Here is a 24,061-nt window from a genome sequence, read left to right on the forward strand (position 1 = left end):
TTATAATCTCCAGTGCTGGAGAAAGTAGATGGAAATTCATATGCTTATATATCTTCTGGGGGAGGAGAACAATTTAATAGCGGCTATCCAAATTTAAAATGTGCATACCTCTGATCCAGAAATTTCATTTCTAGAAATCTATCTTGCAGAAATACTAGCACAAATGTATAAGATGTTTTTACAAAGATAGTCAATGTAGCATTAAGTGGAAAACTGGAGACACCTAAAATAAGCTACCAACTTATTTGGGAATAAGTTAAGAATGGTTAAGTCACTCATAGAAGATATGCCATATTATGCAATTCTGGACAACAATTAAAAGGTGTACAATATATCTACATATATTGTCTTGTTTAGAAGAGAAGTAAAAGTGGGTGAGTGAAAAAAAATATTGCCAGGTAATATTTATAGTATGATCAACTGTTTGCATGTAAAGATGGATGAGTGGGTGCAATGAATGGTTGGACAGATGGACAGATAGATGGACAGACAGATGTACAGATGGATGGTGGATGGATGGACAGATGGATTGGTGTTTGAGTGGATGGACAGATGGACAGGTGTTTGGATGGATGGACAGATGGACAGATACATGGATAGATGAACAGAGAGATGGATGGACAGATGGACAGATAGATGAATGGATACATAGACAGATGGAGAGATGGATGGGCAGATGGAGAGATGGAAAAGTGGGTGGATGGATGGATGGGCAGATGGATGGATGGGCAGATGGAAGATGGGAGGGAAGGTAGGAGGGAGAGAGGGAGGGAGTAGAGAAAGAGGGGAGGGAAGGAGGGATAATATTGGGTTGGGCAAAAAGTTCATTTGGCTTTATGTGGAAGATGTTACAGAACCCAAACGAACTTTTTGGCCAACACAATATGCATGATGGATAGAGACAAGTGTGCATCCAACAGGCTGTCATTACTGAGGTTAATGTACTTTCCCCTTTAGACAAATCCTAGGAGTATGTACACACAACAACTTGAGTTAAAGTCTCCCTCCTGAATCATACAGCCTCCTCCCAACTCTGGACCAGTCGTTCTCAAACTTGAGCTGCCTCAGAATCACCCTGAGCCCGCACCCAGAGTTTCTGGTTCCACAGTCAGGGGTGGCACCCTGGAATCTGCATTTCTAACAAGTTCTCAGGTGATGCCACTGCTGCTGTTCCAGGCACTGCGCTTTGAGAACCACTGCTCTGGGTGACACAAACTATTTCTCAGTGACAAATCATAACGTGGGCCCCGGGAGCCAGATTTGATACAGACCAGAGCCAACCCTGCTACCCCTTAAGCCCCTCTTTCCAACAGGTGAAGGGGGCCTGATCCCCAGTGTGAGCCCACCATCCAGCACCAGCCAGGAAGGGATGTGCCCTGAGCCTGCAGACCATCCCGAGAAGAACACTCACCTTCGGAGAAGATGATGTGGTCGTTGCACTCTTCGGAGCTGCAGGAACACATGAAGAAAGTCTCTCCAGACCCCTTTTTTTCCTTCATAATACACTCTGAAGAAGCAGCGTCGTCAAGGACAAATCCATGGTAGGCGATCTTGGGGTCATGGCAGACCGTCTCCAGTGTGATGTTCTCATCATTCTTTCTCCTGGGGTACAGAGAAGGAGGGGGTGAGTATGGTCCCACAGGGAAGCAGTCTGGGCTGTATCTCCATCAGGACATTGTTTCCAACAGCAGTGCTGCCTCCTGTTCTCCATCACTTACAGGTTGTCCCGTCATGTCCTGTGCTTTTCCACGCACTTCAGTCTTTCCTTTGCTTATCTCAGAACCCACTTAGGATCATAACGTGAGGGCTTTCCTTGGAGACAAACCTGTCAGAGAACTTTACACGTTATGCCTTAATTAAATCATTAAAGGGAGGGCGTGGGTAAACAGGAGATCGCTAGGTCCTTGGGGTGACTCCAAACCTTCCATCCTGATCACACTGTGAGGCTAGCATTGCACCTCTAGTTTGCTGGACAGAATCTAGCTAAATATTACTCAGTCATAAAAAGAACGAAATTTTGCCATTTGCAGCAACATGGATGGACTTGGGGGGCATTACGCTAAGTTAAATACGTCAGACAGAGGAAGACAAATACTATACGATATCACTTACATGTGGGATCTAAAAAGTACAACTAGTGAATGTAACGAAACAGAAACAGACTCACAGATACAGAGAACAAACTAGTGGTTACCAGTGGGGAGGTGGGGAGAGTGGGAGGGTATAAGACAGGCTCAAGGATGGGAATATAGCCAATATTTTGTAATAACTGCAAATGGAGCATAATCTTTAAAGACTGTATACAAAATTAAAAAGTAATAAATTTTGAAAAAAAAACCCAAACCCCTACCTATCCTTAACCCCCAAGCTACTGGAAAGTCTTGGCAAAAACAGTGGCCATGAAACAAAAGCACCTCCCTCCCTGCCCCCATAGTTGTGTGCCCACCTGTGTAGGTGGGGGTTTGTGTTTGGTTTTGGTAACAAAATGAAGCCGTGCTGAGTCCTCCGGGATCCCAGGGAAAAGCATGGTGTCCCTGCCTTGTGAAGCCTCCAGAGGCCCCAGGATGGGACAAGGAAGAAACTGTGAGCCACGAAGGAAAGCTGCTCTGCAGCCCTGGGGCAGCTCTTTCAGAGCCCCGACTTCCACCCCCCGCTGCCTACAGAACTAGAATCAGAGGGAGGAAACTCAACCACAGCACTTGAGGCTCCATAAGGTCCTCAACTGCTTCCTCCACTCAGTGCTGTAACGGTGTCTCCTGGACAGGCAGGGCCCACTGTGCAAAACATCTGTGGGTACACTGGAGCACAGAAAAGGAGGATACAGTGAAATAAATACAGACTTCTTTGTCCTGCTACTGAAGAGGTTGTCAATATCTGCGACAAAAGAACCACAGTTATGAAATTAATTTTGGTTCTAAAATATGTCTATCCTTGAAAAGGACTTAAGCATTTCACATGGTAAGAGTGCACAACTGGCATTGGTTCAATAAATGAATGAGGGCTTCCCTGGTGGCTCAGTGGTTGAGAGTCCACCTGCCGATGCAGGGGACATGGGTTCGTGCCCCGGTCCGGGAAGATCCCACATGCCGCGGAGCCGCTAGGCCCATGAGCCATGGCCGCTGAGCCTGCGCGTCCAGAGCCTGTGCTCCGCAACGGGAGAGCCCACAACAGTGAGAGGCCCGCGTACCACAAAAAATAAATAAATTAAAAATAAATAAATAAATGAATGAATCAGCGAGTGAATGAAAAGAACACTAAAACTGATCGTGGGAGAGTACCACCACAGAGAGCAGAGTCTTTTATTCCCCCACTGGGCTATTCCTAAGATAGCCTAGTGTCCGAGTGTGCATGCCCTGGACACAGACTCTGAGGCTGTGAGATCTCTGGATCTCTGTGCAGGAGCTCTAGGGAGATTCCCCTGCAGGGGCCAAAGGCAGCAATGCTGCACAGAGCAGGGAGGGGGGTCGCGATGAGGCCTCTGCTGACCTCTGGGCAGCTGGGGGCTGGGATGGCCCATCAGAGCTGTCCCAAGCTGAGGCAAAGTGGTCAGGCGTTTGGGCCACTGCACCAACCAGTCCTGGGATGCTGGCTGCTGGTACAGAGAGGCTGAACCTGCCGGACTCCAATGAAGCAGCTCGGGGAGCAGACGAGAGGAGCACCCCTGGAGGGCTTGGGGTGATCCCTCAGCCCAGGGTGAGCACCTCAGTGCTGCATGGGCGGGGGTGCAGGACAGCATCCCTGGCACCTCCCTCTCTCCACATCCAAATGTGTCTTTGCCCAGAAAGGTAAAAATAACGTTCAGTGTATTTAATCTTTAGGGCTGAGACACAGAGGGCACAGAGAGGCTTCCCTACATGCCCACATCTTCTGAGACAGCAAAGCTTCAATGCCAGGGATGTGTGATTCACACTCCACCCCTTGGACTTGTACTGGGGTAGGGAAACTACCTTTAATGAAAAGAGCCTGTCTGGGGGCAGAAGTATGTTCTCACCTCCAGTGGATGTTTAAGTAAAGACAGTCAGCAGAAAACAGGAATGAAGAGGAGCCTGGGGTCAGCTGGTCTGGGGTCTGAGGCTTCCTGCCCCAAACCTGACAAGTGGTCCTCCATCCTCTCGAACTTGGTCTGACCCTTCCAGAGAAGGAAGCCTGGCCCACTGGCAGGAAACCACGACTGAGAAAATGTTTCAACTGATCCTGAGTACAAGTCTGTCTGTCCCCTTGTAAATGCTGTGGGTCTCCTGTCCTGCAGAGTTCTGCACGACAAGTTGACTATATTTTCCACTTGAGAGCCCTTCAGATCTCAACAGAGCCCACGTCCTCTTTACTGGACCAGCCATGGCTAACTGCCCCCACCAGCCCTCAGATGGCATGCTTCTGAACCTCTGATCACACTCGTGCCTCTGCTCTGAACACCATCTCTGTCAAAATCCCTTTTTCAAAACCACCACTCAGAGCTGGACACAAGTGCAGCTGGCAGGTATGGCAGGCTGCCGTGACAGATCTTTGCTGTTAACATTCCTTTAGTTCTTAAGAACCTAATTCATGTCCTGGTACGTAGGGAAATGTGCCAGGGTTTCAGATTTATCATCAAGGCTGAGTATACACGGTCCAGAGAAAGTCTCAAAAGGCTCCTTCCAAAAGGAGCGGGCAAGATATCTGGGTTTACATGCTCATTTGCAAATGGCCAGGAGACACAGAGGTTACTTTAAAAAAATAGCTGATAAATTGAAACCATCAGAATAAGGCTTCAAAATGTTATATTTCATTAATGAATATGTAGTTTTTTATAAAATAAGGACTCCCTTAATGATCTCTATTTTTTTTTAATCTCTGGCTTATACTCCCAATTCATAACTATGAGTTAATCAAATGATTCATGAGCACCCACTGTGTGTGTGTGTGTGTGTGTGTGTGTGTGTGTGTGTGTGCGCGCGCGCGCACGTGCGTGCATGCCTGGCAAGACGGGAGGATGAGGGAGGAAGGGAGGGAGGGAGGAAGGGAGGGGAAAAGGGAGGGGGGAGGGGGAGGGGAGGGAGGGGTGGACAGAGCGAGGGAGAGAAGGGGATCTGCTCCAAGAGGAAGATGTGGTCCTGCTCCCAGAGGAAGACACAGTGTTTGGCCCAGCAGTGGTGTGAGGCACTGGCCAAGGCTTCTGACTAAGGAATAGGTTGTCTCCTGATGCCAAGTCACTTCCCCCATTTTTGACAAGTGCGTCCCTCTTGCAACAGCCCACCTTTCATCTCCACAAAACAGGACTGAGTTTGTGTCAGAAGAACAAAGCTCCTGGCGTCACTACGGGGATCCCAAGGGGTCTCAATTAAATGACTAGTAAGTGGCAAATCCCTCTCCTTGACACAAGGAATGGTTTCCGGACTTATAAATAGTAAAGGTGCGTGTGTGTATTTGAAAATGTATAGAGTATCTCTAGAAATTACACTGAACGACTGAAAAAGAGATGGTCTAAAGGGAAGGGAATGGGACAGATGTCGAAGTTTCGGGCATGGAGACACATGACTACATACCACGAACGCACACTGCTTATAAAAGGGGAAAGAAAGGTGTTACAGGGCAACCTTACCAGACAGCCACGCAGACCTCTTGCGGCTTCTCACAGATGGCCGTGATGCTGCAGTTGCTCCAGCAGGACTTCTGGCTGTCACAGGTGGACAATCTCACATCACAGAATTTACACAACTGCGGCAACTTGACGGCACCATTGTCGTCAGTGACCATCATGTCACTGTTAACTGGGAGGGAAAAGAGATGCATTACATGATTAACCAATGTAATCAGCTGCTAGTGGATTCCTGATACGATGCAATTTCAAATGGACCTGGTGTCAGAAGAATGAATGCGGAGAAAGGGCACATAAGGCCTCCACATCAGATGAGAATTTGGTAATGAAAGCCAGGGCAGCGTGGAGATGGTGGGGATGGAGGAGGTTTGGTAACTTCTTGCCTTTGTCAGTGAGCGTCATAAGGCACTCTTTCTACAAAACCCTCCTCATTCAATCCAGAGACAGAGCTTGCGTCGCCCCACTGCATGGTGCGGGGTGCTGGTGAGCGTACCCTTAAGGAAATTATAGTTTAGCTGGTGGATGGACACGAAAACAGACCAGGGCAGGGCAACCCAAAATAAAGAGAGGCACGGAAGACGTGGGAGCCAGACGAGAGTCCCTACCTCATGGGCAGAGAGGGGTCCCGAGGAGCAGAGCTGTGACGTGGGGAAAGGGGGTCGGCCAGCTCGGAGGAGACCCTGGAGGTGAGGTGGGACTTTGCCATCGCTTTCCTGACCTACACCCGGCAGAGCTATCTGGGCCTTCTTTGCAAGAGCCTGGCTCTGCCTGCTTCCTGTTGCCTTGAGCCAACTCAGTTGATAAAGTGTGTCTCCTAGACACACACTCACAGGTGAGGCCTGGAGTCCCACAGGTGAATGCCAGCAACCTCTCTGACTTCATCCCTCCCACCGCCACCAGCCGCCCTCTTATTCTTCACTCGCTACCTTTTAAGACACACGGGCCTTTCCTGGAAGAAGCCAAGCTCCCGCCTTCCTCAGGCCCTTCCCTTGCTGTGCCCTTTGCCTGCCTTCTTGTCACCTTCCTGATCTCTGGTTAAATGTCACCTCTTCATCCTAAAGCAGCCCACAAGGAACCAACATAGGGTTTTGTTTGATCTTCTGCACAGTCTCCATCACTCACTGGCTTCTGCCCCATCCACCAAAATGCAAGCTCCATGAGGCCTTCTCTGTCTTGTTTCCACACTGCTTCTCCAGGGCCAAGAAGAGGGGCTGTCACATAGAAGACATCCGAACAAGCGTACTGAATCAATGGTGACTAGCTAATAAATGGAGGAATGAACACAAGAAGTTCACATCTGGCCTTGGTGCCAGGTGGGAAGGGACAGAGAGCTTCCTCCCTCCCCTTGGGGGAGTGTGATGATACCCCCAATATTCACTCACATTCACCAGTAACACACTGAAGACAAACTGTCCTTGGCAACACATATCTGCATGCTGAGAGGTGCCAAAAAGGTATAACACCCCTTCCCTCTTTTTTCCCTCAATGAGACCCTTTTCCATTGGGAATGGTGGTAACTAAAGGCATGACTTTGGAGAGTGAGACCAGGCTATTGTCAACAAACGTGAACTCAAAGACACTTCTTTGCTAGACTAGGAAAGATTAAGCACTCAGACAGCAGGGGGCACTAGACCAGACTCCATCAGGAAGCGGGAGGGTGCTTCTCCCAGGGTCACCATTGGAAAGGCCTGAGCAAATCCTCCTCGTCCTCTCCTGTGTTAAGGACACTCCAGCCTAAGTCCCAATGCACAGCTTCTAAGACTTCCCATGGCCGCTCCCTGCCCGTGAAATCTAGTTTCTGTCACCGACACTTTGCCACGCAGACGTCTTTGTTGCTTGGGCACAGCACCTGTTTCCTGGGTCTCTAAAAATATAAACCTATATAAATTTAAGATTTGCTTTCTTGTGGTACATTAAATATAGAAAGCAAAAAAATAAACCCATTCATCCCTCTCAGGCCTCAAGTTCATTTCAGGAAGTGTATTTTTAGGTGACAATCTATTTTGAAATTCTCAATGTCTCCCAAACCAAGAGCTCTAACTAAGCTTAGCTAAAAATACAGGCCACGATGCTCTCTGAATCTTGTGTTCCATTTGGGACTAAGACAACAATGAATATATATATATTTTCTACAATGGTTAGATTTGGATCCATTTGTGAAACAGCTAATTTAACACTTCAGGCTTCCCTACAAGACACAGGCAAGGCAAAACAAACAAACAAAAAGCTAGGCCATGTTCTGTTTATTTGATTTTTTTAATAGTTTCAGACAAGCATCTCTTTGCTGGTTAGAAAGTTGCTGTTTTTAAATATAAAATCAAGCCTCCAAGACTTGGAATTCAGCCTTCCAGCATTTTAGGATTTTAGCCTCTATTAGTGGTTATCAACTTTGGGGCCATGTTGGAATCCATCGCTTAGAGCGCTTAAAAAACTCATGAAGCAGCCCCACCCCCCCGGACATGCTGATTTACTTATTCTGGAGAGTGGCCTGGGCACCAGGTCTTTTAGAAGCTGCTCAGACAATTCTCGATTCTCACGTGCAACCGAGGCTGAGACCCTGACCTGGAATTAGTTGGAAACGACATAACTGGCACAAAACAAATCAGCACAAAAATACCCTCCCTGCCCCCAACACACAAACACATATATAATGTATGTGACAGTGGTGGGGTAGCCCCTCAATAAAGCTGGAAGATGTTTCCTTGTGGAAAACACACACCTAAAGCCACGTGATTAGCACTTTGACACACTGCTGATGGAAAGGAGTCCTTCCCTGGGCTGGCAGATCCTTTTCTAACAGAAGCTAAGAAGTGTGACAAAAGTGGCAGAGTCAGGAGTGATGGGAGAGAAAAAAGCCAGATGTGACTGGGAGCTGCAGTGGCAACCACAGATGTGTGGACAAGTGTAAGTGCTTTAGATCTGATGCCTGCAAAACACAAATCCACAGGGAAGAGACAAAAAAAAGGGTCATCAAAAAAAAGAAAGAAGAAAGAGGGGCCAGTAGGCTGCAGGGCTCAGGGGGCTGGGAGACAAGCAGATGCACAGCCCTGCTGCCAGATGGAGAGGCCAAAAAAGAGAAATCTCACGGCTGAATTCTGGGGAAAAGGCAAAAGGACAACTTGACGCACACTTGGAGGCACAGGCATGTGGAGGGAGGGGGAGGTATGCAACAGAACGTGTCCATATTAAGCCCCTACTACGTGCTAGTCAAGGTGCTAAGTTATCACATAGAGCCTCCTGAGTACCAAAGAGGGGGCCCCATTTTTCCCTTTGTTACGGTAAAAGCTACCACTGCTAAGGTGAGCAGACTTTTTAGCTTGACCAGCTTTTTTTTTTTAATTGGAAAAGTTCGAAAGCCTTGACACAGGGCAGTCACTGCCATGCCCCCACCCCCACCAGGCACTCCATACTAGCGGACCCAGGAGGCTCCTGATCCGGATGATTCCACCAGCAAATAGAGTCCAGGCTCCACTTAAGGCCAGTGTTGTCCTTTGTGAACAGGTGCAGTGGTGGGATAGAGAGCATGGCTCCCTTCACCTTTACTGGGGGTCAGCTAATCTTGATAAAGGCTTTAAGTGCTCACTTTGGGGCGAGGGGACAGCGAGAAATGCATACAAGCTTTTGCTCATGGTTTCAGAGGCTGGTCCACAGATTCCTTGAAAGCCCATAGCCCCAGGTGAAGAATCTGAGGCCCACCCTGGAGTCCTCGCAGGTCACTGAGAACATGCTGGATAGTTCAAGGCTAGTCAGAGTGGGGGGCAGAGCCAGTGGGGCAGAACGTGGGAGGGATGGTGATTCACTCCACTTACAACTGCCTCTTGTGCATTCCAGTCCACAGAAAAAGCTACTGTCCTAGCAAACAACATCGTATGCTTAATATATAATTTTTGTGAAGCCAAAGAATGAAGAGTTAATGCATGCACCTAAGTAGCCAGGGACAAAGATATTTCTGTAAACAACAGCATAGCAAATACCACCTAATGAACCCTATAGCCAACCCCAAACAACTTCAAAATTCCTTCCAACACAGGTTGGAAAATTACTCTCTTAAGTGTCTTCAGTTAAGATGATCTCATACTAAGGTGTATTTTCCTGCCTAGGGATGCTCTGTGAGCAACTGACCATCCTCAGTGAATTTTCTACCTGTAACAGGCAAATGAGCTCTTCGTAACGTTCTCCAGAACGAGAAGATCTCTTACCTGGAAAGCCAGCCAGTAAAGGAAGTGAATGAGGACGGCCTCCTCCAGCATATGACAGTATCACATGGCCCATCACATGTCACTTCTCTTCAAACAGACCCATGAGTAACAGCAAGACCTTCAGTCTAGATCACACTGCCTTCCTCATTTTAGAGCACATTTTCCCCAAACTCACTACCTAGAGACAGAGGTTCCGAGTCTTGAGAATAAGAACGAAGTAAATGCTTAGCTACGTCTATTTCTGGAATAGTACTACTGTCTTTGAAGGTCATAGATGGGCAGCCTAATAAAGGTTAGATTATCCCAGATAAATATTAGGAATTTTGCATACAAATTGTTACTCCGTAACTTTGGAATGGTGTCTACCATTAGCTGAGCTATTAGGTAAAGTCTCAAAATTCCACACATAATCCCAAATACTTTGGCAGAAATGCATTCACGTATCTTTGAATTCCTGCATTTGAATTTCTACTGTTGTTTTATGGCATGTTTTGGGGGCATTTAGGAATTCATTTATTCCACAAACACCTGTGGATGTCTTGCTTTGTGCTATAAATTTCATAGCAGGATCATTAAAATTGATATAACCAAGTGCAGCATCTCAAAGAATAATCCACGGCAACTGGCAAACAAAACTCACTATGACTCAGAGCAGTGCTCCTCAGATATTAACAAGCACACAGATCCCTTGGGAATATGTTAAACCCACCGGGGTATGTGTATGGAGTGTACTGGCTCATGCAATGGTGGGGCTGGCAAGTCTGGAATTTCTAGTGCAGGCCGGCAAGCTGGAAACTCAGGCAGGAATCAGTGCTGCAGTTTCAAGGCAGAATTCCTTCTCCAGGAAACCTCAGTTCTTGCCTGTAAGACCTTCCAACTGACTGGAGGAGGCCCATTCACATTACTGAGGATAATCTACTTTCTAGAAAGCCAATGGATTGTAGCTGTCAATCATCTACCTTCACAGCAACCCCCAGATTCGTGTTTGATGAAAGAACAGGGCACTAGAGCCTCTCCAGGCACTCGCAGGTACCATCCAGGGTAGGACAGCGACTCTGTCCTCAGCTGATGCCGATGTTGCCTGTCCACAGTTTGGGCAGGAAGTTTGCGGAGAACCCAGTTTGTGGCTGCCCATGATTTCCCTTTCTCCACTCATTCTGGATCTAGCAAAATCGAATACCGATTCCTCCTCACCATTTTTCCAGGCATGGTCTCCTCTTACAGTTCTTTCCATCTGCTCTTCTCTTGCTCCTGGCCTTGTAAACGATCGTGGACCCAGAGGCTCTGATCACCATAGGAGCCACAATGGAAAGACTTGTTCTCGGCAAGAAGGTTTTTAAGTGCAGTTGGCATTTCAAGGTCAGACACAGAGGCAACCATCTGGCAGCCAGCCATGGTCTGCGATGCTGGCAACAGACACCCATGGCCCCCGAGACCCGGTGGGACCAGTCTACTGGCCTGTCACACATGCCATCCCACCCAGAACAAAGCATCCAGTCAAACAACTCACAGGACCCTTCATGACTCGTCATGAAAGCCAGCCATTCCCCAGCGAGTCAAATAAATTGGCCAACTGCTAAATACAAACAAATAAAAAAAAAAAAACCCTCGTAATTAAGTCAAAGATAGTTTAGGAAGATTTCCCTTCTCTGAACTTCTATTGCATACTTGGAACTTCTAATACAAGGCGATACCTTATTAGTTTTTAAATTGTATTTTAACCCTCATCCCTTAATTATAAGTATATTGAAAGCAGGAAAGGAGGAGCTTTTCTCCAATGACAGTCCCCCAAAGTCTCTGGGAACCAGGATCAGTACTGGAGAAACCACCACTAAGGTAACTGGGAGGCCAGGGTCTGGTTTTGAGAGGCACAAGAGGACAGAAAGGCATTTGATTGGGAACAGAGCACAGACCAGGAGAGGTTGAGCAGAATGGGGGATCTAAACAATCTAGGGGCAGGATCTCTGAAGACAGCGAATTATTCAACAAACATGCATCCTCTGTTTTACAGATGGACAGAAGGTGAGGTACACGATGTCTGAGGTGTGTACGCAGGTCATAGCATGGCTTGGCCAAAGCTGGATTTAGAACAGGCAAGAAGATAGATGAGGCATAAAAAATGTCCCAGCAGGAGCACAACAGGCAAGAACAGAGTCCAATTTTGTCTATCTAATCTCATAATAGGACTATTCCCTTCTAAAAATGAACTGAAGAAACTCAATGTCTGGTTTAAAAACTTAAAAGTCAAGGGCTGGTGAATAAACCACTGAATCTGGACAGTTGTAGACCCTCTTAATAAAACTCCAGCCTAAATTCACTGTTATGTAGATAACTGTGAATGACCTGGAAAGGAGGCAGAGGTGTGTGTGTGAGTGTGAGAGTGTGTGTGTGCATTTATGCGTATAATTCCCCACCCTCTGTGACTTGTTCAACTGAGGGAACTTAGCTTTGAGGGTTTCTTTCTTTTAGCCTTTTTGGCTCATAAGTTTAACAGTTCACTATGGATGGTTTTAAGAAGAACTGTATAAACATAAATTTGTAGCAAATTAAGGAATTAAGGGATGTTTCAAAGGGATTAATTCAATACAGTACTTTAAATGGAAAACTTGATTGTTCCTTTTTTTAAATTTTATTGATTTATTTTTATTTTTGACCGTATTGGGTCTTCATTGCTGCACACGGGCTTTCTCTAGTTGCGGCGAGCGGGGGCTACTCTTCGTTGCAGTGTGCGGGCTTCTCATTGCAGCGGCTTCTCTTGTTGCAGAGCACGGGCTCTAGGCACGCGAGCTTCAGCAGTTGTGGCGTGTGGGCTCAGTAGTTGTGGCTTGCGGGCTCTTGAGTACAGGCTCAGTAGTTGTGGCACACGGGCTTAGTTGCTCTGTGGCATGTGGGATCTTCCCAGACCAGGGCTCGAACCCATGTTCCCTGCATTGGCAGGCAGATTCTTAAGCACTGCGCCACCAGGGAAGTCCCTTGATTGTGCCTTTGAACTAGGATTTTTAAATTTTGATTTACAAGGAAATGTTAAAGGAGTTATATATAGTATAAAACAAGCTGTAACTGAATGGAAAAATAATTGCTTTTTCCAGTGACAAACATAAAATAACTGAGCAGGAGTTTCACCTGCACCTTCCCTATTTAACACTCCCCGGCCCCTCTAATTCCAAATAGCTCCCAAATAGGCATGCTCTGTTTTCTTACTTATCCCTGAATTCCTTGGATCACTAAGGAATGAAATGCAGTTTGAGTTCTCAAACAAGTTGTTGAATTTGCTTTTTTTTTTTTTTGATATATGTCCCAGAATCAGGTCATATATCAGGTAACAAAACCCAAACATTTAAAATGATTCTTGCAGATGGAAATATCTACATTGTTGCCAGAGGCAGTATTTCAGAATACAGGCACTTCTGCCCTGTTCAAAGAGTTGAAACACTTTTAGCACTCTCAGCTTTAATAGAGATCCTTCATCTTTAACAGGGATCTCATGGATAAAACACCCTTCTGAGAGCTGGACAGAGGTGAGCAGTCTGCAACAAATACCACCACCCATACTTGCCAATTTTAGTTTATCACTGAGAAAGCTGATTTTAACAGTGCATTTACCTGGCAAATCCTAACTGTAGAGTTTCTGAAATGAGCCAAAACCCAAGAGCATGCAGGGCTGGGGCTGAGGAAAAGAGGAAACAAGTTGAAAAAATGAAGCCGTATCATTGCACATAGGATAGTTTAGCAAGTGAAGATTAGACTGTGGTGCTAATTCATAGTCTGTCAAAACCATAACTTTCCTGCTGGGAAGGGCTTTCAAATTGGCCCTTTACATTTAGTAATAGTAACTGAGAAAACAATTCTCCCTCAGTTGATATGACTTGGATGGTGGACGGTAGCAACAAGGAAAATAACCCAGAGATGATTGAAAATAAAAGATGATTAACTAACTCTCTTAGTGACAGTCAAAACAACATTGGTAAATAGTCCGATAGAGGCAAGGTAATGAGCACAAGATTTATGGAGCACTATCGCATTCCAATCCAGCTAAAATCATTTGTTACTTACCAAAAATATTAGCCAACATACACAAACATGCATCATTTATCTGCTCTGGAAGAGCCTTCAAATTAACCCTTTATGGAAAGGTTGGACAGAATAGGGCATGGTTCTTTTTTCAAGATGCTTATGATCCTACAGGAAATAAAAAAACTTGCACAAAAATGATTTTTAGCAAAAGAACTTTGGAAACGGTTTACCCAAAGATATGCTTTTCCATTAAGTTATTTATTTAGGAATTAAACAGTACTTTAACTCAAAATGCTGAGGCAGCTGAATGCAAAATGCCAGAACTAATACAAAATCCGATAAGAAGGGATTTTTTAAAAGGTAGCAACTGTTTGAGAATCAGAAAAATAGGCATCTGGGTTGAGCCGTTTGCTTCAACCGAGCAAGGAATTTGGTCGGAATATCAATCTCCTGTGAGATCCAGCTTTTACATTTCTAAATTTCTGTGGTGGTTTTTCCCTACCTCTCTCCCAAAATGGGCTGCAGTGTCCTGATGCAGGCCCGGTGCCGGAAAGGTTTTTCAATTACAGTTTTATGAAGTATGTGAAAATATCAGTCAAAGCAGATGATTCCCATATTTGTGATCTGGAAAAGGGCTGAAACACTACTGCACTTGGGAGAGATACTCCTTCAGATGGTGAGTCTCAGAGGCTTGGTTTCTGGCAACGAAGCAGCCTGGGGCTGGACCAGGCTGGGAGATGCTGCAGCCCAGCCAGGATCGCTATGCGGGGGTTGTGGGCGCGGACAGCCCCCAGATGTATTGTTTGGCTTAACTTCTCTTCTTTTTCAAATGTGAACCAAGTTTGAAAATGAGGCGATGTCACATGAAAAGCTGGATTTCCAACTCCACTTAAGAAAATAAAAAGACTGGGCAACAGTAGGCAACATCATCCCATGACAACCATATCTGGCGGGGAGGGGTGGTGCCCCCTCCTTAAGTCGGCCTCATCCCCGCCGCTCCTGTGTCTCCTACCCCCTGCCCCTTTGGCCACCTGAGCGTACCATTAATGAGTATTTAACATGTCCATTCAATTCTCTCTTCCCATATTAGAGGTTTCACAGGAATGTAAAAATTCATGATTAAGTCTCTAATATGGATATTTTCCAATATGCATTTTATTCTCTAATGTGGATACTCACATTTCAGTTCAAGGAAAAGGAAAATTTTCTCCTTTAGAAATCAGATCTGTGTGGGATAAATGATAATAACAACAACATGATAATTTCTATTATCACCATTTATTGGATGCAAACCAAATGCTTAGTCCAGTGCTAAGTGCTGTAATGATTAGTTCATTTACTCATCACAAAGGCCATGTAATTTTGTCATCATCATTTTATAGATGATTAAGGGTCAAAGAGGTGAAATAACTTATGGAACGTCAATGAGAGACAGCCAAGGAGAGACAAAGCCACAGGTCATATGTAAGCCCTCATCCCTCCTGATATGAACAAGAAAATAGAGATTCCCCTAGAGGTTTAAGAGCAGAGCTGTACACTCATTCCAGCTGAAGGCAAAGACTGAGTGTGGCCAGCTGGAGCTGAGGGGAGCAGGTAAGGGTGGGGGAGCAGTATGTTTCTTAGAAGACAGCTTTGGTTCTCTGCAATTACTTCACTTATTTTATTTTAGGATACGTCTATAATAAGGGCAGGTTAGTAAAGTCCAAGAGTTCTCAAGTCAAAGACTTGAGTGTGAGTTCAGGTTTGGGGGCCAGCCACTTAACTTCTTGGAACCTCCGTTTCTCGATCTATGAAATGGTACTTTTTAGGGTCAAGACAAAGAGAAAACATGCTTGACGTACATGTGAAAACTGTCTAGACGGTAAAAAGTGCCACACAAGCACTCCCTGGAGAGAAAAGGAACAGGGCAGGCAATGCTCTCTCTCCCAAAAGAAAATTACAGGGAAGGCATGACAATGACAAGACAATTAAGAGTCTGGTAAATCTATTCCCACTTATCAATAGATGCAGCAGTTTGATGACTTCTAAGAAATCTTTCAGGACATTTGAGTAAACAGACAAACTGAAATATAATAACTTTCGTTACTGCGATGATCCAGAGCTTTCAAAGAGATAGAATGAAGTCAGTCATTGTTACTGTAAAGTTCCCAGGAGTGCTTAGGGTCTTTAAACAACCCTTCTAGAACCAAATAACCTGGTTTTACAATATTGTTCATAACCAGCTTAGGTCTCACAAATAGGCAGTAAGTTGAAGATCAAGTTCAGTTCTCCAATCCTCTGCTGACCCTTGCACAACATGCAACAGGCCAGAGCTGATCTGCTTTGGCTTTGCGACACCTAGTGTGTTACCTGACAACGTGCTGATAAAATTAGTGAGTTTTGACACTCAGAGACGGGGAGGCAAGGAGGCGCCTTAAGACTCTGGAATTCTAACATGTTGAAATAAGCTTATGATTGGCTTTCTTTGAGAAAGAAAGGAAACAAAACCCAGACACTTAGATTCACAGCTGACCAGAAAACTGGAGGACACTGGCAGCAACTTTACTAGATTTTTAAGTGTCTAGTTAAGAAGGAATGCCATTCAGATGTATGGAAAGCAACAGTCCTTAATCTCTTCTCCTTGAGGCCATTTAGTCTCCTAAAAATTAATGAGGGGCTACTGCTCTCCGAGTCATACTGGAGAACTGTCCAGGCTGGGAGTGGAGAAAGCTCCAGATGACAGTCAGCTGGCTCCAGGCTCCAGGGCATTCAGCCCCTCCTCTGCCAGTCAAATACTGGGTCGAACACGATGATTTTTAAGGTCCTTTTCATTTTGGAAAGTATTCACAATTCCACCCCCAAAGTCATGAAAGCTGAGTAATTCAAACATGTCCCAGCACTGACCTGGCACCCCTACTTAAATAGCATGAGATGCCATGATTCCATTTATATAAGAAAAATGGCTTCAAGACTATCGTTGTTTTGTTTTCTCTGCTAATGAAGAAATCAACTGTGCCACTTCTCAGCACGCTGATGAAGGACCACATCCCCGCTTCATGTGCACAGACTTAAACCTGATCAGGGCAGCTGACCCGTCTTCCAAGAACAAAACTACAGTGTCATTCGTGCATCATAAGGTTGGAGGGAAGGAAAATGCTGTCAGGTGACAGAGGATCACTTTCCATTCAGCCCCTATAGGCATCTCCTCTACCTTTACAGGGGATGTGGAGGAAATTCTGATTTAGAACAGACACTTTAACTGTAAAGTTTCAAACAACAACCTTCAGCATTAGAAACATCTATGGTTACCCTGGATCCATTCTCTGGGATCAGCTTGAATGATAACCATTAATAACAGGTATGGTTATACAAAAACAGCCTTTTGCTTGCTCAATGCCTTGATTACGTGTGACAGTTAATGAAAGATTGGTATGACTGTTCCCATTTACAGAACAGGGAAGTGTTTAAATAACTAGCTGAAGCTGGCAGCTTCATGAGGGCAGGACTGTCACCTCTCTTGTTCCGGGACAGACAGCCTCAGCCCAGGTGGGCCACATACTGGGGGGTCCATAAATGTTGGCTGAGTTAAAAGGCCAAAATTCAAAATCAAGCTCCTGCCACGATGCCATCTATTTAAGGCTGATTCTCCCCAAAATGCAAATGAAGGAAAAGAAATACAGTCAATTTTAAGGAAATGAAAGTAAAAAGCACTCCTAGTCTCAGCATTATGTTAACAGGGACCCAATTCTAGAACTTGTGTGTAGGGGGTACTTTGAATGGATTAGCGCAGCCGAACGACCCTTGACTCGCTGGCATAAGAAGAGCAAAAGCACGCGGAGATTCGGTTTGGTTTCTAAGATAACACGGCCCACTTTTAAACCTCCCCCTACATGTTGTTCAAGCAGAGGAAGTGAAACGAAAAAGAAACAAGTTTCAAGCATTGTTAAGCCTTCAAGAAAGGACAACAAAGTGTAGGAAATCTGAAACAAAATCTGAGAATCTGCCCTTAAACTGGGCAACTTGGCTTGTTTTCTCACAGTGCAGCTGGATGAGAAAAGTGAGGTGGTCTCTGCCCTTCCTGGGCATCACGTGTGGCTGTCATGACCTGCCTGTTATTTGCAGTAAACAGTGTGAAGGACTCTGGGGAGGTAAGTAGCTGCGATCTGTACGATGCTATCTTCCAGTGAGTGAGAAGTCAATAGCCCTCCCAGCCCTGACAGTCCCACTCAGGCTGTTGAGAAGAGAAAGCAGCATTTACATGATGATGTTTGATTGTCAATAGGCTGCAGGAGGGCCAAGATAGATCCCAGCACTCATTTTATTTTATTTCACTTTTTAAATTTATTTTAACCAAGTCTATTTGATTTACAATGTTGCATTCATTTCTGCTGTACGGCAAAGTGATTCAGTTATGTATATATAAATTTTTTTAAATATTGTTTTCCATGATGGTTTACCACAGGACACTGAATATAGTTCCCTGTGCTATACAGTGGGACCTTGTTGTTTATCCATATTATATATAATAGTTTGCATCTGCTCATCCTCAACTCCCCCCCCCCACCTTGGCAACCAAAGTCTGTTCTCTATGTCTATGAGTCTGTTTCTGTTTTGTACATAAGTTCATCTGTGCCGTATTTTAGATTCTACATATAAATGATATCATATGGTATTTGTCTTTCTCTTTCTGACTTACTTCACTTAGTATAATAATCTCTAGTTGCATCCTTGTTGCTGCAAATGGCATTATTTCATTCTGTTTATGGCTGAGTAGTATTCCACTGTATATATGTACCACATCTTCTTTATTCATCCAGCAGTCATTTTAATATGGAAAAATGAGAACCACAAAGCCCTGGAAGTGCGTCTTCTCACTTGGTACTGGAATCCAATGGGCTGCTCCCAGCTATGGGCGATGGCCACCTTTACATACCAAAATACCATTCAGTACGAGGGCTAAGGGTGGAGTACACAACTTCAACTATGACATGTTGTGAATCACCTTTGATTAGGAAGTCAAACTAATACTTTCTCGTTCTTCAGAAGACTTTTTAAGCAAGCTCTTGTGTGCAGCTAACTTTGGCATCTTTGATTTGCAGTCAAATAATCTCATTCATTAAACCTACCCAGTGCTGGAGTGAAGGCCAAGATGTGTAAAGAGCTACATAGCCCCAGAGGTAACCGAGAAAGTACCTTCTGACTCCACTTCACAGTCTCTTACCCATCTTAGTCCTATCTTTTTACCAACACCAATGGAGCTGCAGTCTGGCTCCATTTCTTGTGGAGTCCAATATAAAAACGTGTGTCTATAAATGTAAAAAGAGAGAAGTAAAGATGAGAGATGGTGGGCGTGGGGAGGTGACAAGCGGCCTCTAGTTTTAGGGCATTTGAACTTGCTGTTCCCTCCAACCAGAACGTTCTTGCCCCAGACATCTGCCTTTTTCCGACAGGGGTGTGACAACCATCACTCTCTACTCACTTGTACACACAGACTTCATGCTCCAGAATCGTGAACACTGCCTGGCACGTGGTAGTTGGTCCTCCATAAACACTTACTGTTTCCAGTTTTCTGTTTCCCTTAGCCTTCTAAAGTCAAGTTTCATATCCCTTCCTTAGGTTCCAAGAGAAACCTTCTACCCTCCTGATAAATTCCTCTCATTTGTAAAAAATTAATACGTATTTGCTGGAATAGGAATAAAAATATGCTCACAGAGGAAACAGGGGAAAAAGATGTATTGGACCCAGGCATGGAGGGTATAAATAGTCATGGCAGAGTTTAAAGAAAATGAAAACCACGAGGATTGGTTAGTCAACATTAGCTGTATAAAGAAGTCAGTTCAGAAGTCAAAGAGTGATAAACAACAAGGTCCTACTGTACAGAATGGGGAACTATATTCAACATCCTGTGATAAACCATAATGGAAAAGAATATGAAAAAATGTATATGTATAACTGAATCACTTTGCTGTACAGAAATAACACAACATTATAAATCAACTATACTTGAATAAATTTTTTTTTTAAATTATTTTTGGCTGCATTGGGTCTCCGTTGCTGTGCGTGGGCTTTCTCTAGTTGCGGCGAGCAGGGGCTACTCTTTGTTGCAATACGTGGGCTTCTCATTGCGGTGGCTTCTCTTGTTGCAGAGCACGGGTTCTAGGTACGCGGGCTTCAGTAGCTGTGCCACGCGGGCTCAGTAGTTGTGGCGCACGGGCTCTAGAGCACAGGCTCAGTAGTTGTGGCACGTGGGTTTAGTTGCTCCGCAGCTCGTGGGATCTTCCCAGACCAGGGCTCGAACCTGTGTCCCCTACATTGGCAGGCAGATTCTTGACCATTGTGCCACAGGGAAGTCCCTTCAATAACATTTTTTAAAACGAAGTCAAAGAGAGTTTCTTTCCCAGGAAGAGCTGGCTCACAAAGGTGGAGGACCAGGGGCAGCTATGAGAAGGTGCTTCTTTCTGACGCACTGTTCTGAAGTTCAAGGACATTATACGGGGCTGCACTGTGTAACCTGGTGCCAGGAGCACACACGGCTGCTGACATTTTGATTTAAATTAACTAAAGTTAAATAAAATCACATCTCCAGTTTCAAGCAGCACTAGCCATTTTCAAAGGCTTAGTAGTCGCATGTGGCCAGGCTAGATTTAGAACATTTTTCATCACAGCAGCAAGGTCAACTGGACAACGCTGATCTAAAGAAATCCAAAAAAACCTGGGTTCCTCAGCTTCCAAGGAGCTCTGAAATCAAAGGCTCCAAGGGATATGGAATGAGAAGCAGGGCAGAACCAGAAAAGAAGCCCCCCAGGAGAGATGTGCATACTGGCTAAGATGTCCTTGGAAATTAAAGCTCGATCCTGACTACCCTGATTTCATAAGGAATGTGTTTTATATTAAATGATTGGCCATCTGCAGTATTACAGCTGAGGAAGGGACAGAAAACAGTCAGGGATAGGGACTAGAGTTCCAGAGTAAACCCATAAGCTGTGAGTGGCAGTGGAGAAGGTTCCAGAAGTGAGAAAAAAATGGACCAAACTAGGTTTGCAACAAGCTGGCACCTGGGAGGGCTCAAGTCAGCTGGCGCCACCTCTCAAGATGCAAATCCCTCTACCCAAGACAATACACTGCTCACAAAATAAGGCCCATCTGACTCCTAAGTTCTTATTAAACCCCATTTCAATGGCTGGAACCAAATGCAGAGCGAGGCACACAGATCATGTTTCCATTCAAAGCCCACATAAGCCTACAGCAAGGAAATGAACATTTCAGGAAAAATACTGGTCTTTTTTTTTTTTTTTTCCCCAAGGTTTTTGGGAGGGTGTAAGTCACAGCACGCCAAATAAGGGTGAGTTCCCAGAAGAACGCAGCAGAGAGGTGACCAAGCGGGGAGAATTTATTCACAGGGGAAAAATCCCAGTGCCCTCTGGGAAGCCACTTCCACTGGACGCTTTTGAAGGAAGCTGAACCCAATGAAAAGCATTCCTTCAGAGCAAGTTTTCTCCCTGAGATTTCTACCTGCCTCTTTAACTTCTCTACCTCGTTTTCCAGCAGGAATGGTTTATAATCCCTACCTCTCCATGGGCAGAGACCTTAAGCATATTTTCCTCCTGCAAGAGGACACTATTTGTCCAGCCCTTTAAAGAGTAAAACTAAAAACACAGATAATAAAAGAGGGTATTATAATTAGAGTGTATTGAAAAGAGGGTATTATAATTAGAGTGTATTGCTATTGAGTATTTCCATAAACATTAGGATATCATGGATCCAGGACAGAGACAGTCTCTAATTCCAAAGGACAGGAATGGAAAGGTACAAATAATTCAATCTGTTCCCCTAAGAAATGACCTGATTATCCTCACTGGAAGACTTGAGGAGAATGGGAATTTCAAGGATATGACTGTCCTGTCCATTATGGTAGCCAACAGCCCCATGTGGTTATTTACATTTAAGTTAATTGAAATAAAATAACATAATTCAGTTCCTTAGTTGCACCTACCACATTTCAAGCCATATGTGGCTAATGGTACCCACGGTGGGCAGTGCAGATATAAGATACGGTCACCACTGCAGAAGGTTCTACCAAACAGTGCTGCTCATCAAGACAGCTAAATAATTCGTCCCAGTAACATCATGGAGATTATGAAGTAAAAATCTCCCCGAATACCACGTTTCTGGGCTATTGGCATCCTTCTCTAGTGAATTCCTTGCAGAGGTTTATGTATATTGTACAATCAAACAAACCAACCTCCCCGGGCTCAGGCCCATTCAAATGGCATCAGATATGATAAAAGGATTCTGTTGAGGCTCTCCTCAATTGAAACTCTAAATTCTTTAGATTTCTAAAAGTATGAAGTGTATGTTTGAGTTACCCGTGGTGCGGACATGCCAGGAAAATATCTATGAGTGAGACTTGGTAAAAGAAAGTGCTCCCTTGGAATTAATGAATCTGTGCCCTTGTTTGTTTTTTCACACCATATTTCAGAGGAGTCAGCAGGCTGTGCGTGGAGTAAGGTCTAGATGGAACCTAAGGATATGTGGGGATACCAAAGGTTCTGGGACTTTTAAGAGCTTCCCTATATATCTTTTGAGGTGCAATGAAGGAACTATTGTTTTAAAAAATCATGAAGTGTTTGGGGAAGGGAAGGATTGGGAGTTTGGAGTTAGTAGAGGCAAACAATTACATATAGAATGGATAGACAACAACGTCCTACTGTATAGCACAGAGAACTATATTCAATACCCTGTGATAAACCATAATGAAAAAGAATATAAAAAATAATATGTACATGATAACTGAATCGCTCTGCTGTGTAGCAGAAATTACACAACACTGTATATCAACTATACTTCAATAAAATTTTTTAAAATATATATTTTTTAAAAATCATGAAATGCTACTGCTGGTGGAACCCTATCCCCACCATGGGGTCAGAAATAAGGGTCCAGGAGCTGACTTGATGCGTAGGGAGGTTGTGACGGGCTCCCCTGCCTTTTGCTTATTGCAGAAGCCTGATGGGAAAAGAAGAAAGGGGTCCACTGCCTGAACATCACACACTCCTGGCCTTGCAATGGTTTTAGGATGACATGCCCCTACTTATGATTTGCTAGTGACTGGAGAATTAAGCCTAAACAACATGGCCTGGCATTGAAGGCCCCCATAATCTGATTATCTTTCTGCTAAAAAACCCATTATCAGAAACCCTTTGATATGTTAACGCCTTCTGCCTTCCTCACCCCTGGCATTTCTACCTTCTCCCAAGATCTACTTGTGCAAGGCCAAGGGATCACCCCCAAGGTGCCTGCCCAGGCCCTGGAAAGAGTTCAGTGCCTCTGCCAGCAGCTGTGAGCTTGGCTGTGACCAGGAGAATGGCTTCTCCAAGGAGGCCTGGTGTCCACAACAGGCTGACGCCCACTTTGGCTGCCGTCGGGGAGCTGGAGGACGGCCTCTGTGTGTTCGGTGGGCACACATCACAGGCAGGCGTCTTCCCAGCTTCCCCTGTTTCCTTGCAGCAAACGCAGAAGCGTGACCCTGGTTAACAAATGGACAGTGGTGCCACTGAGTGGTACTCAGCCCTTCAGATGCAGCTCAACCATTTCCCCCTTTGGAAGGTCATCAATCTCCAACCCAACCCAGAGAGTTCTGCCTCCTTTGGCCTTGACTTTTAACCACCTTTATGGTGAGGTAGGCCTGTATTTACCACACTCTGCAGGTGAGTTTCCAGAAGTAAAGGGATTTTGATTCTCCTACAGCTCTATAACAAAACCTTGCTCCTGTTATACAGGATTTAAAGGCAGAAGACGTGAGCTTTTGAACCTAAAAAATGGTACTTCTTTGCTAGGAGACATCAAGTAAGTCTCTTGATCAAGTTCTCCATTTGTAACCTAGCTGAGTGGGTTCCACATGAGAATCATCTGGGGATCTTTTGAAACAATGCTGATGCCAGGGCCCGACCCCAGGGCAAATGAATTGGAACTTTTAGGGGTTTGGCTCAGGCACCTAAAAGCTCCTTAGATGATTCTAATGTGCAGCCAGAATTAAAAAAATAAATACCGTTCAGGGAGGATTTATTCTATATGGAGTGAAGAACTCACTGGGGACAAACTTAGGGCGTAGAGACGGAGGCATGGCAGTACCAGATAGAGGTGCCAGGCCTACCAGCCATGTTTCCCCACTTGGCCTGCTGTTAGGAAAATCACAGACTGCATTAATACTGTACCTTATTATAAATGTATACAGGTAGGGTCAAGTCCAACCCAAGCAATCTTATGTGACTCATAAAAAATCTTTTTGGGATGA

The 24,061-nt window shown here is 44.9% G+C and overlaps 1 protein-coding gene across 2 annotated transcripts in view; it reads right to left on the reverse strand.

Moving 5' to 3' along the window:
- Positions 1-24,061, reverse strand: part of TGFBR2 (transforming growth factor beta receptor 2) — a 112,675-nt gene that overhangs the window by 54,874 nt on the left and 33,740 nt on the right. For both annotated transcript variants that reach the window (XM_060162481.1, XM_060162480.1), the window contains exons 2-3: positions 5,579-5,747; positions 1,412-1,602 (exon numbers count right to left, since the gene is read on the reverse strand). In XM_060162481.1, the coding sequence (XP_060018464.1) occupies positions 1,412-1,602; positions 5,579-5,736 (349 nt within the window). In that variant the 5' untranslated portion in view covers positions 5,737-5,747. The remainder of the gene's footprint in view (positions 1-1,411; positions 1,603-5,578; positions 5,748-24,061) is intronic.

The sequence above is a fragment of the Lagenorhynchus albirostris genome, chromosome 10 (genome assembly GCF_949774975.1).
Source record: "Lagenorhynchus albirostris chromosome 10, mLagAlb1.1, whole genome shotgun sequence".
Classification (NCBI taxonomy): Eukaryota; Metazoa; Chordata; class Mammalia; order Artiodactyla; family Delphinidae; genus Lagenorhynchus; species Lagenorhynchus albirostris.